This window comes from Salvelinus fontinalis, chromosome 33 (genome assembly GCF_029448725.1).
Source record: "Salvelinus fontinalis isolate EN_2023a chromosome 33, ASM2944872v1, whole genome shotgun sequence".
NCBI classification, from domain to species: domain Eukaryota; kingdom Metazoa; phylum Chordata; class Actinopteri; order Salmoniformes; family Salmonidae; genus Salvelinus; species Salvelinus fontinalis.
In genome coordinates, this window is record NC_074697.1 from 25,025,322 (window position 1) to 25,038,726 (window position 13,405).

Sequence of the window (13,405 nt, forward strand, 5' to 3'; positions counted from 1 at the left end):
CCAGTCCGAACCATAGGGTAAATAAAGGGGGCATATAAGCAAACAATGAACGCTCTTACAATATTCAAAGATTACATTTCTCTAAAACAGGTTATAGGCTACATGTGTATCACAAAGTCAGGACAGTCGGTGAAATTAACAGGGGAAAATAGACCAAATGATTAGGGTGAGGCAACTAATAGTAACTACACAACATACACTTTGTATCACATTCTTACAGTAGCGACAGTTTATATATCTCCCTGGCATTTTACATAATTTATGCAGCAGCATACAATACATTTTTGGACTCACCTTGTTGTGCTGTGTTCACTTGAACAGGAAGGTGGCGCGGCAGTCCTTCGTGGGCAAATTTTGTCATCAAACGTTGTCATCAAAGTCTGTCATTCTCTGGATTGATGGTGCTTTCAAGACAACTGGGAACTTGGAAAAAAACAAGGTTGAATCATGATGACGTCAGTGATCTTCGGGTCGTAGCTCTAGAAAGAGGCCCGAGTTCCCAACTTACAATTCCGAGTTGGATGACCGTTCAAAACGTATTATCCCAGTAGGAGCTTGTTTTTTCCCCGAGTTCCCAGTTGTCTTGAACTCATTGAAGTCAGATTTCCCAGTTCCGAGTTAACAGTTGATTTAAACGTGGCAGAAATCATGCTGGGTTGACAGCATGGTCAGTGTTGAATGTTTATCATTTTAAGTTCGGAAAAGAGACCCTTAAACCCAGAATTGAGACCACAAATCAACTCCACTAAATAGCAGTCTAGTGATTGCTTTGCAATGCTTGCAGTTAGCCACTGATTCCTTCAAAACCACTCATTGTTGAATTTGTGATTTCCAACTTGTTGTGTAATGTTTATGTCCAATGGCCGATGAGCACAGGTATGTTTTATCTATAATTTCTCTTCATTATTTCTCTTCATATGACAAGTATTAAAAAGGATTTGCCAGTAGATTGTCGACTTGATTCATGATGATGACTGCTAGCTAAGATTCTGAAAGTATGATCAAAGCTACTGTAGATATAAGGTGATTTGATGTCATTTTATCTGTGGCCAATGACCTTGAACCTTCTTGGATGGGCACTTCTAATGTAACTCTATGGCACACCCAAGGAGCTTGAATTTTTTAGCTCTACCCTTAGATTTGGCAGTGACGTAGTGTCCCCATGAGTGAAAGAACACTGAGCCAATCACGGCGCAACTAGAGAACATTACCAAACCCTACACTCTGTATTTTCCACTGGCTGCCCCACCACCATAGAAAGCACTGAGCTAGGCTGAAACACCTGCATTTTGGAGCTGCCTTACTCAAGAAAGCAAAAAAAATACCATGTTTGTATGGCAACCCCTAACAAAAAAAAACCTATAATTTTATTTTGTATTTTTTTGCTAAATATGTGTGGCTGAATTACGGGTCGCCACTGATTGTAAAAATGTTCCGCCCCCTCCGACCATCCGCTCAAGAAAAAATTGGCCCACGTCTGAATCTAGTTGATGATCACTGTCACAGAGTGCTTTATAGTGAGAACCTATTCCTCTGAGAGCAATATTCCCAAATTATTCAGATCTTCAGTCATATCATGCCTTTTGAATATCAAAGCCTCTATTTGGACATAATAATCAATTAGTCCCTCCAGGATTCTGCGATTCTGTGATTGCAATTTATTTTGGAAAAATCAACAATTCCTTGCATTTATGCGAGGGCATGCACATTTGACCAATCACACTAAAATCACATTAAAATCACATTAAAGTCAAATCCCAATTCGTAATCTCAGACTTGCAATGTCAACACCTCAGCTCTAGCTAATGGGTGGTCCAGATGACAGTGGGCTAAAGCGTTTGACACAGAGGAACGCTCACTACAGCCCCTGAGAAAAATAAGGTTTGGCCAATTTCAGCCATGGAACTAACGTACAGAATGACAATTTCATTCTTTTCAACGGAGGAAAATCGCATATAAAATACATTGTAAGGCACTTGTTATTCTTCTCGTGTCATTGATGTAAGCAGTATGCTAAGCTGCTTGAAATTGAAAGACACCTTTGCGACAGGGATTTTTTTGGGGGTTGAAACTATTTATTTTCCTGTACCAATAACGGATCCCTCAGCCTCTCTGAAAACAGATATACCTGGTTTCCAAAGAGAGAACACAGATCAAAAGCATGTTTTGCTATGAGTAGACAAGCGTGCCAGCCTTATTCTGGGCTGCCAGTTTTCAGTTAGGTAGAGCATGCTTGAGAGAAGCAAAACAGAGCTGTGAGCTTGGAATGATAGCATCCTAACAATGAATGATGATAATGGATTTCATTTAAATGGTATTCAGAAGATGTGTTGATTTTGATAAGTCTCTATTCACTTGGCAGTAGCTATCCATTGAAAGATGTGGTTGAAGTCCAACAGTGTCAATCAATGATGTGCAACAATATCATACCAGGGGATCTGAAAAACCATGATCAGTCAATGGGAAATATCATTATACCTTTGGGTAAAGTATTTATTTTTAGGGCAATATTGGTAGAAATGTTACAAATAGGGAGTTTCCGGACCCCCGAAATACATCATAGTAAAATGGAGGGATGTATTCCTAAAGGAAATAGCAAAATGGCATTATACTGAGAAAGATGGGTTCATCTCTGGACATCGGAGGGTTGTCGTTAAGATCAGAATGAATGGTGGATTGGTCGCTTTGGGTGAAAATCTGGCATTTGCAGAAAGAGTAAATTAGGACCATGCCCTTTGTAGTTCGAGGCAAAAAACATCAGTATTTGTCTTGTCATTTGTTCACCCTTAGATCTCTGCGTCCTTATAAAACAATCAAAGAGACCCTCATCAAACTGTTTATGTTCACTAGCGGCAAAGCTTTCCTGAAAATAAGCAATAATTGTCCCCGCTCTATTGACTTTCATGGTTATTTACCCCAACAAATAATGCAGAAATCCTCACTTTTGCTCGTAAATGACCATGGTGGCAGAGATGAAAGAAATCCGTAGGGTACTCTGTTGTTTGAACCCCGTTTATGAACCTAAAATGGAAGGTCTGCATTGCGTGATTGATATCATAGAAAGAAAAGCTTGGTGTACCAGAATGAAGGTAGCCTACTGTACTATACATGTGGCTTGAGTTAATGTGAATCTGAGCCTCTCCAGAGCATCTGTCAAAAGTTAGCCGTACAGGGAAATAGGCAGTTCCTGTTCATGTGTTCCAAAATAATCTGGAAGTCATTTTGTCAGTGAAGGTTGAAAAGCGGCTGAGATTTATAGATCAGAAAACAACAGAAACCCAGTTCTGTCCAGATGTTTGTGGCCCACGTCAAGCAAAAGACATACTGTATTTTGAGACAGACCTCTTGAAAAGACATTGATCAATGGGGAAATTGATGTCCAATGTCAATGTAGTGTATTTATGCAAATAAGATGGTGACAGACACAAGGGGTCTGTAGGAAGGATATAGAAAAGAGAGAGGAAATCTGTCATACTGAAATGTACATTTTCATCTCACCAGAATGACCTTCACTTGTATCGAGGATGTCTTTGGCTGTTAAAAATACGCACAGTGAAAATATTCCACAGAGAGAGCAAGAACAGGTATAAAGCAGGCACTATTTCACCTAAAATCGCTCTCATTCAGAACACAGAACTAGGGCCTGGATTCAATCAGATCTAGCGCTAACCAGCGTTAACCAACATTGGCTGGATCCACATACAGTGCATTCGGAAAGTATTTAGACCCCTTGACATTTTCCACATTTTGTTACATTACAGCCTTATTCTGAAATGGATTACATAGTTTTCCCCCGTAATCAATCTACACACAATAACCCATAATGCCAAAACAAAAACAGTTTTTTAGAAATTTTAGCAAATGTATTTAAAATAAAACTTAAATATCACATTTACAAAAGTATTCAGACCCTTTACTCAGTACTTTGTTGAAGCACCTTTGGCAGCGATTACATCCTCGAGTCTTCTTAGGCATGATGCTACAAGCTTGGCACACCTGAATATGAAGTTTTTACCATTCTTCTCTGCAGATCCTCTCAAGCTCTGTCAGGTTGGAAGGGGAGCGTATCTGCACAGCTTTTTTCAGGTCTCTACAGAGATGTTCGATCGAGTTCAAGTCCGGGCTTTGGCTGGGCCACTCAGAGACATTTAGAGACTTGTGCCGAAACCACTCCTGTATTGTCTTGGCTGTCTGTTTAGAGTCGTTGTCCTGTTGGAAGGGGAACCGTCACCTCAGTCTGGGGTCCTGAGCACTCTGGAGCAGGTTTTCATCAAGGATCTCTCTGTACTTTGTTCCATTCATCTTTCCCTCGATCCTGACTAGACTCCCAGTCCCTGCCGCTGAAAAACATCCCCACAGCATGATGCTGCCACCACCATGCTTCACCGTAGGGATGGTGCCAGGTTTCCTCCAGACGTGACGCTTGGCATTCAGGCCAAAGAAATCAATCTTGGTTTTACTAGACCAGAGAATCTTGTTTCTCATGGTCTGAGAGTCCTTTAGGTGCCTTTTGGCAAACTCCAAGTGGGCTGTCATATGCCTTTTACTGAGGAGTGGCTTCCGTCTGGCCACTCCACCATAAAGGCCTGATCGGTGGAGTGCTGCAGAGGTAGTTGTCCTTCTGGAAGGTTCTCCCATCTCCACAGAGGAACTCTGAAGCTCTGTGAGATTGACCACCGGGTTCTTGGTCACCTCCCTGACCAAGGCTCTTCTCCCCCGATTGCTCAGTTTTGCCAGGCGGCCAGCTCTAGGAAAAGTCTGGTGATTCCAAACTTCTTCAATTTAAGAATGATGGAGGCCACTGTTTTCTTGGGGACCTTCAATGTTGCTGACATTTTTTGGTACCCTTTCCCAGATCTGTACCTCGACACAATCCTGTCTTGGAGCTCTACGGCCAATTCCTTCAACCTCATGGCTTGGTTTTTGCTCTAGCATGCATTGTCACCTGTGGGACCTTATATGGACAGGTGTGTGCCTTTCCAAATCATGTCCAATCAATATAATTTACCACAGGTGCACTCCAATCAAGTTGTAGAAACATCTCAAGGATGATCAATGGAAAGCTCAATTTCAAGTCTCATAGCAAAGGGTCTGAATACTTATGTAAATAAGGTATTTCTGTTTTTATTCATAATAAATGTGCAAAAATGTCTAAAAACATATTTTCGCTCAGTCATTATGGGGTACTGTGTGTAGATTGATGAGTACATTTTTGAATAAGGCTGTAAAGTAACAAAATATTGAAAAAGTTAAGGGGTCTGAATACTTTCCGAATCCACTGTAGCTGATGTTTTGATGGTGTTGGAGGTGTAACTGAGGTATGAGCTGACAAATTGGGGAACGGCTGCTCGTGTGTCACAAACCACTCCCTTCCTTATTATCCCTACTGCGTTAGAAGTTCAAAATGGCACTGGAAAGTGTAGGCTCTATTGATGATAGAAATAATGACTTATAAAAAAACTCAAACCATTGATGTTAGACTAATGCATGTTTTCATGTTCATTTGGATATGGGGATTTAGTCTAATTCGAGTGTTTGAACTTGCAAAGCGGCTGCATGAACTTCTAACGCGGCCGCATGGGAATTGTGGGATTATAGACAGCTCTAACGCAGTTCCACCTCTGACACTGCCAAAACAACTGCTATGCTGATGTTGGCCAAAGCGGATCTGATTGAATCGGGCCCTAGGCTTGCTCTGCACAGAAAAACATTCCTAAAAGCACTTCAATCAATGAAACAAGGTTCTTTCAGAAGAAAAACAGGAAAAGTGTATTAGCCATCTAAAGGCCATAGGAATCAAGTAAGACATAACACATCAGGAAAAACTGCTAGAAAAGCAAATTAGTGTTTGTTGATATGGGTGTATAGTTCTAGTAGTGACAGTTAGACCTTTGTGCTCGAACATCGTCTTATTAGGGTGCTCATTACGTGTGCTCACATCTTCTAAAAGGTTATTCCATCCTGTGTGTATCTCTGCAATCTAGAGCTTGAAATATTTGGAGTGTTTACGTGAATGCAGTCTCCGCTAATGCGGGAACATTGCTTTCAATTTCAATCACGCTGTAACGCTGTACTTTTGTGATACAGATTGAATACAGCCCCTAGTCTATTAATGTGGACTAGATATGCAATAACTAGACCTACAGACTTAATGCTTTCTATGGTCACCAGATTTGTTTTTTAAATGGCTGTGTGTTTGTATGAGTGTGAGATAGGGGGGCTAGTATGTGTGGAATTGTGATTCAGGGCCAAACACATCGAGATGTCACTTCAAAACCTCTGGCTCCGGAGGCTCCTGTCATCTCCACATTTGAGAGATCCTTTGTCCCTGGAGAGATGCTAAATATAGAATGGGAACAGAAACCCGTTTTCAACCTAGTCACTCTTAGCATATATCTCCATGCATAACGGATCAGATGAGTGATGATTATGCAACTTGAGGATGCAACTCAAATTCCCTCTGCCATTATCATAGAGCAGCATAGATGCAAGAATGTTAAATATCCTAGCGGTCAAAGCTCCATTTGAAATGAGGGTGTTTGCTGGTTGGAAATGGATAACTCCAACGGAAGGGCTACTCACTTTTTCCCATTACATTTCTGTCAAGTGAATTACAATCTGTTATTACTTCCTGGACAGTCATTTAACATGTTCCATTCAAAACCATATATTGCTGAGGGAAGGACAGGCAGGCAATCCATCATTAAGCTCCACTACTCTGGTTTGGTTACTCTGGTTCTACTTCCAGCTGTTTTACAGGCTTTACCATATAATTTGACCTTCTACTGCACCATTCATTTTGTGATGTAAGCCTTGATAAAGCCAGTTAAGGAATTCTGTGGTGTTTAATTAACATTATCTATAATGTGAACACTGGATATTACATCTCCCACAGATATTAAGTTAAGGATGTCTCTGGACTTCCAAGTCCAAAGAAAAATTAAAAGGAAATTAGCTCTATTAATTAGTATTGATCATTCCATAATAAAATAAGCTCTTCTCTCTCAGCGCAGCCTCTGGGTTGGTCTTAAATAAATACTGTTCATAACTATAAGGGAAATGTCCTTCAACCTGGTTTGCCATTATGAAAGACTGCACAGAGGGGTATGTCACCACTACATGTATTCCAACCTACACATCAGCACTACACTAATCTGCCAAACACAAAAAAATAATACAAATTCCATCATACTCAACATCATCATCAACACCACCACCAAAACATCACCATCATCACCACCATTATCATCACCAATATTCACCATCATCACCACCACCATCATCACCATCATCACATAAACATCATCACCATCATCATCATCACCACCAGCTAACAAAATGAATAGCTGATAATACAGTTCACTAGAGCTATGATTGCCTGTCTAGACTATCAACCCATTTATCCCCAGCCTATTGGCTAAGGAAAATGAACACAATGGCAACCCACATCACTTGTCTGCCTCACTCATAGACCTATCATTGCAGGGCATGCTACTGACCTCATTCAGGTGTAGCTACTTTGACAATAGAGAACATGTAAAGCTCTAGCTATGGTATTTGCTGGATTTATAGAAACTTCACAGTGAAATTCTGACGTGATGTTACTGCAAGAATTATGGAAGTGTCACGTTCCTGACCGGTTTTCTGTTATTTTGTATGTGTTAGTCGGTCAGGGCGTGAGTTTGGGTGGCCAGTCTATGTTATGTGTTTCTATGTTGGTAAAGGGTGACCTGATATGGTTCTCAATTAGAGGCAGGTGGTTTTCATTTCCTCTGATTGAGAGCCATATTAAGGTAGGTGTTTTCACATTGATTGGGTTGTTGTCTCCTGTGTCTGTGTTTGTCGCGCCACACGGGACTGTCTCGGTTTGTTTGTACGTTCGTTCTTTTGTGTAGTCATTTTCCTGTTCGTGAGTTCTTCGTTGTATGTAAGTTCGCATGTCCAGGTCTGTCTACGTCGTTTGTTATTTTGTTAGTTATTCAAGTATAGTTCGTTTTTGTCTTGTTCAATAAATTCATTATGTCCTATGACAACGCTGCATTTTGGTCGAATCCCTGCTCCTCCTCTTCGGATGAGGAAATCCGGTACAGAACCACCCACCGAACCAGGACCAAGCAGTATGAGTTCGAGCAGCAGCCAAATAATCAGGACTCGTGGACTTGGGAGGAAGTATTGGAGGGAAAAGGACACTGGGCTCATATTGGGGAATATCGCCGCGCTCGTGAGGAGATGGAAGCAGCGAGAGCCCAGGAGCGGTGGTATGAGGAGGCAGCAAGGAGACGTGGCTGGAAGCCCGCGAAGAAACCCCAAAAATGTATTGGGGGGGGGCTAAGAGGTAGTGGGCCAAGGGCAGGTAGGAGACCTGCGCCCACTTCCCAGACTAACCGTGGAGAGCGGGAGTACGGGCAGACACCGTATTACGCAGTAGAGCGCACGGTGTCTCCTGTACGTGTTCATAGCCCGGTGCGGGTTATTCCACCTCCCCGCAATGGTAGGGCTAGATTGAGTATTGAGCCGGATGTCATGAAGCCGGCCCTACATATCTGGCTACCAGCACGTCTCCTCGGGCCGGCATACATGGCACCAGCCTTACGCATGGTGTCCCCGGTTCGCCTACATAGCCCGGTGCGGGTTATTCCACCTCCCCGCACTGGTCGGGCGACGGGGAGCATTCAGCCAGGTAAGGGCAGGCTCAATGCTCAAGGGAGCCAGTACGCCTGCACGGTCTGGTAGTTCCGGCACCACCTCCCCGCTCCAGCCCAGTGCCTCCAGTTCCGGCACCACGCACTAAGCCACCTGTGCGTCTCCAGAGCCCTGTACACACTGTTCCTTCTCCCCGTACTCGTCCCGATGTGCGTGCCCTCAGCCCGGTGCCACCAGTGCCGGTACCACGCACCAGGTCCATAGTACGTTTTGAGAGTACAGTGTGCCCTGTCCCTGCTCCCCGCACTAGCCTGAAGGTGCGTGTCCTTAGCCCGTTGCCTCCAGTTCCGGCACCACGCACCAGGCCTACAGTGCGCCTCATCCGGCCAGAGCCATCCGTCTGCACAATGCCATCTGAGCCATCCGTCTGCCCAGTGCCATCTGAGCCATCCGTCTCCCCAGCGCCATCTGAGCCATCCGTCTCCCCAGCGCCATCTGAGCCATCCGTCTGCCCAGTGCCGTCTGAGCCATCCGTCTGTCCCGAGCCATTAGAGCCGCCCGTCTGTCCCGAGCCGTCAGAGCCGTTAGTCAGGCAGGAGCCGCTAGAGCCATTCGTCAGTCAGGATCTGCCAGAGCCGCCAACCAGACAGGATCTGCCAGAGCCGCCAACCAGACAGGATCTGCCAAAGCCGCCAACCAGACAGGATCTGCCCCTCAGCCCAGAGCTGCTATTTATCCAGAACTGCCCTTCAGTCCGGAGTTGCCCCTCTATCCTGAGCTACCTCTCTATCCTGACCTACCTCTCTGTCCTGAGCGATCTCTCTGTCCTGAGCTACCTTATCCCGGTGCTGCCCCTTATCTTAAGGTTACCCTTTAAATTAAGTGGGTGTAATATGAGGGTGGTCATTCAAAGGGGGAGACGTAAGCTGGGATTGAATATGGTGGGGTGGGGACCTCGCCCAGAGCCTGAGCCACCACCGTGGTCAGACGCCCACATAGACCCTCCCCTAGACTTTTGGTGGTGCGTTCGGAGTACGCACCTTGAGGGGGGGGGGGGTTATGTCACGTTCCTGACCGGTTTTCTGTTATTTTGTATGTGTTAGTCGGTCAGGGCGTGAGTTTTGGTGGGCAGTCTATGTTATGTGTTTCTATGTTGGTAAAGGGTGACCTGATATGGTTCTCAATTAGAGGCAGGTGGTTTTCATTTCCTCTGATTGAGAGCCATATTAAGGTAGGTGGTTTCACATTGATTGTTGTGGGTGGTTGTCTCCTGTGTCTGTGTTTGTCACGCTGTTTTATCAGCTTCATGCAAACAAATGTGTGCACACAATTTGAGAGAAATAATATTTTGTGCATATGGACAATTTCTGGGATCTTTTATTTCAGCTCATGAAACATGGGACCAACACTTTACATGTTGCATTTAGATTTATGTTCAGTATATATTGGCAGAGGTAATGTTTTTAATGTGCTATTGCAAAGAAAATATATACTACATTAAAGGTCTAAGTTTGATAAACACATTAGGCTACACACAAAAGGCTACAGCCAATAAACTGTCATCAGAAAAAAAAAATATAATAATGGAATGCACCATCACAACAACGGACAGAATTGTTGGAATTGAACCAAAGGAGACAAGAGTAGGCATATTCCATGTTTGCTTTGCACAACTCTCACCAGCTCTGACCCCGGCACACGCCGGCACACGATATCTAGCTTCCTCATCTCGCGGAGGGGGGGGGGGGGGGGGGGGGACACTACAATGTTGGACCCCCTTGAGGCCCCCAATAAATGTGGAGTATGAAATTATTTTTACATTACTAATTTTTGCTATCGTTCTTTTTTTACATCCGTTATTAGACAGTGGCAACGATGATGATTATGAACATGGTCTTTTGCCTGATAATGCCTGCAATGCAGTGAAGGAAACGATATGACAACAATAACATCTCATGTAACTGGCCCCTCTAACAGTACAACTGGCCCCAGCTTGGCCCCCCCAGTTGAAATGGTCTAGAACTGCCACTGCTCTCAGGGCACCAGCGAGGCACTCTCAACACCTGCCATGATCTATTAGAAATATCTATTTTTGCCAATCGTGTCACAACACATTAGTTTGTGATTCGGATTATAGGTGGCGTGCCCTGTCTTTGTGCTTTCTGTTAAGAAGCAGTTGTGTTAAATCTGTCGTTAACAGACAATGGACAATACAATACACTCAGACTACAGTCTTTCTCCAGCACCAGTCAAGTGGATGGATGCCTGAAGTGCAGCCTTTGTACAGTGATCATAACACAAAAACATCTGCTTTCAATTCACATTGTAGGGGCTTTTTTTCCGAAGTTAACTTTTTTCTTCTTAACACACATTTTTCATTGAATTACTTATCACAATGAAGTCTCATCTCACTATTTATTTTACATTTTAACATGGCTAATTTGTCAAACTGATCTAGGCTATTCATAAAGAACTTGAGATAAATATTATGAACAGCTTATGTTACATTATTTGTAGGCTAATTTCGATATAATTCTGGATAAAATTACGCACGATGGAGCGCTGTCAGCTATGGTACATTTTTGTGAACAATAGCCTACATAACGGCTCGATATAAATCATAACCCCAATTACATCCTTTACCATGTCATTGATCATCTCCTATTAATAACTACATATTTTCATATGAATGGGAATTCACTTACCCAGAAACAAAGAGCGAAATGTTGCAGACATCACCGCACCCGACACGACTGGAAATCCCATGCGACGAAGCTGGAAACAATGCGCTCAGACTGCCTTACATGTCATGCGGGTGAACGAAGTGTACAATCACAATAAAGAAAGATTTCAGAAATAGGAGAGAGCAATTAAATATAATCTACAATGAGCAAGGATCCAAGGACATCATATATTGGAACACTCGAAATGTCAATTTTTCCCTTCACTAAGGAATGCAGCTCTTTCGTATCGTCAATTTCACCATTATCGGCCACGCGTCAAATCAAAGTTCCCTTCCTTTCTGTGTCGTTCGGGACGCGTGCGTGTCTCAGGTTCCCTCTGTCTCCGTGGCTCTGAGCGTTCTCCTCTCCTTCCTATACCGCTGTCCGCTGCACTAGAAAGTGAGGGGAAGAATTCCGATAGGTGGATGTTGCTGCATGCTGGATGGAGACTTCTAGAGCCTGAAACGCTCACATTGCCTCATCTGACCACAAAGGCATCTTGGGCTGGTCTGACTGTGGGGTAGGTTACTTGAGGCCCACTTCCTTAGCAGTGCATCAAAAGGGTAACAATGTTCCCCCCTACAGATGTCTGGATGAAAATGTTTTTTATTTTATGTTCTTGCATGATTTTTACCAGAGTGCATGCTGGATCTGGAAAAAATAATGGGATAGTTTGGGAGACAGCACAGTGGAAATGTAACACATGGGAAAGATTGAAATAAGTGTCCATTATCCTGGAGTTATAGTGCACACACAGTCAGGATTTATGTTTCCATTCATGGGTTCCCTGGCTGTAGAATGTATGACTGTGCAACAGTGAGGTAAATAAACAGAGAGAGGAGCAACATTTCCTATCAGGCAATGAGACAGATTAATCTCCTCTTCTGTCTCTGAACAATCTACTGAAATAATACACAGGGCTGGGGTCTCCAGTGGCCACCAGGCCAGCCCTCCCCTTCACTGCTGCTGCTCTCTGAAGTGGCTCTTTGAGCACCCCATTCCTTTCCATCCCAATAACTAGATAGCTTGAAACAATGCCCCCTCCTTCCCCTCCATCTACATCAAGCTAATGTGCCAGGAGATATGGAAGTGCTTCTATTTGTCTCACTCTACCCATGTGATATAGAAAGTGCAGTTTTGTCAGAGTGCTCCTTCAAATTTTATACAAACTGATACATTTTTCTGTTTTTGGGGTGTCAGCGTGGCCTAGTGATTAGAGTGTTGGACTAGTAACCGAAAGGATGTGAGTTGAAATCCCCAAGCTGACATGGTACAAATCTGTTGTTCTGCCCCTGAACAAGGCAGTTAACCCACTGTTCCTAGGCAGTCATTGAAAATAAGATTTTCGTCGATCAATCTTATGGCGAACATGTCATTTATATAATTGTCTCATTGTGACTACTCAATTCATTGTCGAAGAGTAAGAGCATAACATGAAACTTTGCTCTTCCAACACAGATTGTCAAACTATGATGGATGGAAGATTACCCTTGATGCTGCAATCCAAGGCATAACCATAGACAGGCTTGGCACTGTCAGCACAATTCCAGGAGAGGAGCAAAGCAATAGCATTGGGGGTGCAATGAGCAAATGTGATAACATGGCACAATCTCTGAGCAGTTGATCGTGCGATCACCACTGAACTGATTGCAAATACATAGGTACCTGTACTGAATTATACCCAAAGGATAAGTTTGCCACAGCTACTGTAGGGGCGGCAGGTAGCCAAGTGGTTAGTGTTGGGCCAGTAACGGAAAGGTTGCTGGTTCGAATCCTCGAGCCAACTAGGTGAAACATCTGTTAATGTGCCCTTAAGCAAGGCAGTTAACCATAATTGCTCCTGAAAAGCTAAAAGACTAAAATGTAATGCAGTTAGGTTCAATATTGTGAGGTAGATACTAATTATCATGCAGCAGGTCACCCATCATAAATGGGAAGCAGACCCTGCCATGGAAGTGAACTTGGTGGCTTGGCCTTGGTGCATGATATAGCACCTTAATGCAGATGGCTGATATTTATACCACAGGCCCTGAAAAGTC

The 13,405-nt window shown here is 43.5% G+C and overlaps 1 protein-coding gene across 1 annotated transcript in view; it reads right to left on the reverse strand.

Annotated features, from left to right (window-relative positions):
* Positions 1-11,932, reverse strand: part of LOC129831873 (CXADR-like membrane protein) — a 110,858-nt gene extending 98,926 nt beyond the window's left edge. The window contains exon 1 of the mRNA XM_055895408.1: positions 11,349-11,932. Coding sequence (XP_055751383.1) covers positions 11,349-11,409 — 61 coding nt within the window. The 5' untranslated portion in view covers positions 11,410-11,932. The remainder of the gene's footprint in view (positions 1-11,348) is intronic.
* Positions 11,933-13,405: the final 1,473 nt, after the last annotated feature.